The sequence below is a fragment of the Myotis davidii genome, unplaced genomic scaffold, assembly GCF_000327345.1.
Source record: "Myotis davidii unplaced genomic scaffold, ASM32734v1 scaffold1524, whole genome shotgun sequence".
Taxonomy (NCBI): Eukaryota; Metazoa; Chordata; class Mammalia; order Chiroptera; family Vespertilionidae; genus Myotis; species Myotis davidii.
Genome location: NW_006295558.1, coordinates 197,928 through 203,534, shown reverse-complemented (window position 1 = coordinate 203,534; position 5,607 = coordinate 197,928). Strand labels below are relative to the sequence as shown.

General features: G+C 39.7%; 1 protein-coding gene across 2 annotated transcripts in view; it reads left to right on the top strand.

Moving 5' to 3' along the window:
- The first annotated feature begins 1,205 nt into the window (after window positions 1–1,205).
- Window positions 1,206–5,607, top strand: part of WDR72 (WD repeat domain 72) — a 182,279-nt gene continuing 177,877 nt past the window's right edge. For both annotated transcript variants that reach the window (XM_015568065.1, XM_015568064.1), the window contains exon 1: window positions 1,206–1,378. In XM_015568065.1, coding sequence (XP_015423551.1) covers window positions 1,226–1,378 — 153 coding nt within the window. In that variant the 5' untranslated portion in view covers window positions 1,206–1,225. The remainder of the gene's footprint in view (window positions 1,379–5,607) is intronic.

Here is a 5,607-nt window from a genome sequence, read left to right as displayed (position 1 = left end):
CTTTGGTACCAGAGGTCTTGCAGGACAAGTCTTTATTTTTATTTTTTTAATTTTCTCAAGCCAAATGTGGAAAGTAACGTTGGTATCTTCCTCCTTTCTTATCTTTGATATTTTTATTGAGGGGAAATATATATTATTAAGTCACAGGAGACAACTTACTAATTTACTCTGAGAACTTAAAGCATTATTCACTCCCAAATTATTTGTATTTCTGAAAAGAAGGCCTATTTGAGGGGACACTTTTAACTCAATGTTTCACAAAATGTAATGTGCATCTCACTAGATGATTTTTCAGATCATTTTGGGTGGTACCCAGGTTAAAATGATAATTATGTATTCATTTTAACCTTTGTCACTAACACATGAAGTAGAGATTTCATGAAAATTACTGTTTAAAAAGGTTACCAAATACAAAATTTAGTCAAATAAAAAATATTATTAAAGTAGTATAGATGGAACATGAATATGATGGAAATCATGACAATCATATAGCAATCTTTGATGACCAGGAAACACTGATTTTACGGAAAAGATTTACTTTTTAATAGCAAAATTCAAATAATTGTTAATTAGTTGAGATGACATTTCTGGGGAGAGTCTGCAAAGCTGTCTTCAAGTTTATAGTATTAGACAGCTCCATTCTTTTTAGTTTATTTTTAATTTTTTGTTATTTTTAATATATTTTTTATTGATTTTAGAGAGGAAGGGAGAGGGAGAGAGAGATAGAAACATCAATAATGAGAGAGAATCATTGTTCAGTTGCCTCCTGCACGCCCCACAATGGGGATCAAGCCCGCAACCTGGCATATGCCCTGACTGGGAATTGTACCATGACCTCCTGGTTCATAGAGTGGTGCCCAACCACTGAACCATGCTGGTCGGGCTGACAGCTCTAGTCTGGAGAGGCCTAGTTGGGCTCTGGAGAGGTCAGGATCACCTAGCATCAGAGCTGGGTGTGGAGTGGGCAGACTGTTTCTATCCTTCTCTTCATCGGTATCAGTTATCAAGAACTGGAATAAAAGTCATTCATCTTGGACAGATTAGCACTAAGCATGGTCATTTCAGTGTCTCCTGACTACCCTCCCCTCGAATGGATGGCTCTGGTAGAACATGTTCACATTTGTGTGATTATAAATCCACTTTGTGGTGTGATCAGTTTCCTGAATCTAAGACTGATTACTGTGTACACTTCTTTCCTTCTCTGTGTTTCCAGGATTCTCTCAACATGAGGTCCTCCCTGCAGGCCGTCACGCTCTGGGGGAAGAAGGCCCCTTCCCACAGCATCACCGCCATCATGATCACTGATGACCAGCAAACAATTGTGACTGGAAGTCAGGAGGGTCAGCTCTGCCTCTGGAGTCTCTCACCTGATCTAAAGGTTAGTGAAAATATATAGAAATAGACAGCACTCACACAATAAGCACAGCCTGTGTCCGTCGGCAATGACTGTGGAAGGTTGGCATGATTGTTAGGGAGATGCTTCTCAAAGTCATAAATTGGTTTTACTTCTGGATTTGGAGAGAATGAAGTGTGACATGGTGGATCAAGATCATATTGGAAATTATATTATGACTATTGCTAATTTTAGTTACCAGATATTATCACCCTTTAAGCTATGCTGAGTTTTACTATTTTATATCCTGAATTATATGTTTAAGTAACTGAACTACAGACGTGTAAGTGTAATTCTAAAGATGATGGCTCATTAATCTAAACAAAGGGCACCCTTGAAAACCACTATTAACTGAATGAGTAATATCTTAATTATCTGGGTGTTTCTGTCAGGTGCCCTTCCTGCAATTCTTTTAGTCTCCACTTGCCTGTGATTGTCACAGATCGTGTCACAAAGCCCTAAATCCAATTTACTATTGTCGTCCTCCTGTTTCAGAACCTGACCTCACCTGAGATTTGGCCCATTGATTAGCGATTAATTGTCTATGTCCCAAGTCATAAACATTTAACATATTGGAAGAGATATTTGCTTAGTGCTAGCAGCCTGTGGACCCAATTTGAACATTTAAACTAATGAGGTACTTAAAGTATACTGCCCTCATTAAGAAGCCTTTTAAAGATCAAAGACTATTTTTAGCCTTTAAAGTTTGTCACTTTAAAACCTAAATTAACAATTAATTGTAATTCTATTTTATAGTGCGATTAGTTAACATCTCCCATCACTGAGCAGTTTCACTACAGGACTGCCAAGAACTGCACAGCAGAGCAGCTCAGCTCAATGTTAATGAATATTCCTGAGAGAAGGAACTGGTGTTATTTCAACAGTTGAGCTTTGAAAATGGTGGCCCTCACACTTACTATCTCATCTCTCATGATTTAAACTCAGACCCCTAAACGGCTAAAAATGTCTTGCTATTCTTTTTGATATTGAAGTGTTGTGTTTTCTGGCTAGAATAGTTGCCTTATAATATGTAGATTGCTATAGCTTAAGAAATTTCGAATTGTCACTTCTGTATCTTTTTAGGCATGTTCCTGGCATTTATTTAACATTTATTCTACATACATTTGTTGAGTGGATATTATAAGTGAGGCAGTATGCTAGGTACCTGCGTTCAAACATGAACGAGAAGACCTGGTGCTGGCTGCCCAGGGGTTGCATCAGAGGAAGGATGCAGGCGAAGGCAATGCAGTTGTGTTATAATACAAGGTGTTCTAAGTAGGGCGTGGTCTGCACTGCATCGTCAGTGGGAAACTAAGCCATGCTTTCCTTAGAAGCAGGTCTTTAGCTTGGGGTTAGAGCAATGGTTCTTGCCCTCCCCACACCCCAAGAGACATTTGGTAATGATGGCAGAAACTTGGTTGTTACAACTAGAGGAAGGAGGTGCTACTGGCATGGATTGGACAGAGGCCAGGGATGCTGTAAACATCCTCTAAGGCACCTGACAGCTCCTCACAACAAAGAATTATCCCATCCAAAATGCCAACACTGCAGTAATGGTATTGAGAAATCCACAGTTACAGATATGATGTAGGAACGGAATCCAATCAGCAGGGACGGAAGAAACACGGAGAACCATTAGGGAGTTTTAAATAGGAGGTTGTATCAGCTTTGTGTTTTGGAAATTTACTGTGAGGACAGGTTGAGAAAGTTAATAACACGAATAAGGGACCGATTAGTATCAATGTGAGATTTTCCACATGAGAGTTCTCCTTAACAATTTCTATGGCTAACCATACGGCCAGAAAGAGTGAACATTTCTTATTTTTCTCATGAATCTCACCCAACAATGTATCAACTATTGGCAGGAAAAAAAGCTAGGTTTTTCAAAAATCAAGGACATTTTTGAATACTTTTGGGATCAGAAAGGCAGTCAAGTGAGTGGTCCATCATTGATATTTTAATACTTAGTGGTTTAATTTTATTTTTCTTTGAAAAAAATGAATATAAAAAGGCATAATTTGGGTGAGGGAGGTAGAAGGGAGGCCTGAAGGACATGGGAGATTGTAAGAGAGAGAGGACATAAATATGTGGGTGACAGAATGGCTGTTGGGCAGTTTGAAGCTTACGGGCATATCAAGGTGAGGACAGCAGGTAGCAGAGAAGGAAGTTGCCGGGGGTGGAGTGTAAAATAATCTGGGAGCATTTATTTTCTCTTTATACTAAACTTAGAAAGTGCCTTCCCCTCTCCAAAAGGATTCAGGTAAGAAAATACTTCAGGTTCTAGGATCTTAAACATTCACTTGCCACCACATATAGTTGTAAAACAAACTTAAGGACACTTACTTATGCAGTCATTAGACAGGTTACACAGATGTGGTGTTTTGTTGTTATTGTTGTTCTAGGCATAGATCCCTCCTTCAGGTTTCTCAGTCTAATGTAGGAGACAGTTGTAAAGTAGTGGGATCCCTTCTGTTTCTATGAATATGACGTATATCATATAAGTGAATGCATACAGTATTTATCCTTTTGTGACTTGCATTTTTCACTTAGCGTAATGTCCTTAAGATTCATCCATGCTGTAGCATGTATTGGAATGTCCTTCCCATTTAAGGCTGAAAAATATTCCATTTTTTGTATAGACCACATTTTGTTTATTCATTCACCTATCAATAGACACTGGAGTTGCTTCTACCTTTTGATTCATGTGAATAACGCTGCTGTGAATCTGGGTGTACAACCAACTGTTTGAGTTACTGCTTTTACTTCTTTGGGGTATATATCCAGAAGTAAGATTTCTGGATCATATGGCAGTTCTATTTTACATTTTTTGAGGAATTGCCAAACTGGTTTACATAGCAGTTTACATTTTATATTCCTCACCAGCAGCGTGCAAGGGTTCCAATTCCTCAACATTCTCATCAACACTTGTTATGTTCTGTTTTGTTTGTTTTATAATAGCCATCCTAATCAGTATGACATGCAGTCATTGTGGTTTTGAAGGGAAAAGCTTTCTGAGGATGATGGTTGAACTGAACTCTGGAGTATGCACAGGATTTGAAGAGGAAAAGAAGGTCAGAGGGGAATGCAGACAGAATAAGTGTGTATAAAAAGCATAAATATTTTGCTTTCAGGGAACTGGTAAAAGTAGTTGAGTAGGCCTGGAACACAGTTGAGTAGGTGAATTAACGGTGATAGGTAGGTTAAAGGGATGGAGCAGACTCCATTTGGAGTTTGACATGCTGAGGGGTTTAGATTTTTTTTTAACTAGCAAGAGCTAACATTACATGTTAGTTAAACATGGTGCTATTGAGAGAATTGGAGATGTTTTATGCAGAGAGATAACATAATACTATATTATTACATTTGCAATTTAGAATATCACTGGGTATTAATGTGAAGGGCATTTTGAAGGGAGGGAGAGATGAGATAAGGGCCAGGGATTATGGATAGCGATTTCTACAGCACTTTAGTCATGTGAGTTTTTGAGCATGAACCAAATCAGTGGCCCTGGGAAAGAAGAGGAAAGGAAGCCTGGACAGTTGTAAAGAAGAGAGAACTGGGCAACAGTTATATGTGGGGTAGAGGAGCAGGAACAGTTAAAGAATCCATCCTTTCAGATTTGGGGTTTGCGTGATGGGTGGGATGGCTGGGATAATGGCATTGTGTACTTGTATAAGGAATAGAGGTGATCGTTAAAGAATCCATCCTTTCAGATTTGGGGTTTGTGTGATGGGTGGGATGGGTGGGGTAGGTGGGATAATGGCATTGTGTACTTGTCTAAGGAATAGAGGTGATCAGAGAGTAGGAATAGGGAGGGAAAGAAGGTTGTTTGAGTCCTGGACATTTTGGAGTATCCAATATTCATCAGAGGATTGGGCGCCTATCCCAGTGTTTCCCTGCCAGAGAGTAGGAGTAGGGAGGGAAAGAAGGTTGTTTGAGTTCTGGACGTTTTGGAGTCTCCAATATTCATCAGAGGATTGGGCGCCTACCTCAGTGTTTCCCTGTCTGTGGGTGTAGGATGGCAGGGCGCAGATTATGCAGGCTGCTTCCAGGCTCAGGGTCTCCCCAAAGACCTCTGGTTTCCCTGGAACTTTTGTCTCCTAACGAGGAGCCTCTCCAAGTCCCACGCTAGGAACTTTCTCACATGGGTTTGCTGGTGTTGATTGCTGGTATTCATCACACCTTTGAGCATAAAAAGGGTGAGCTGCACATGT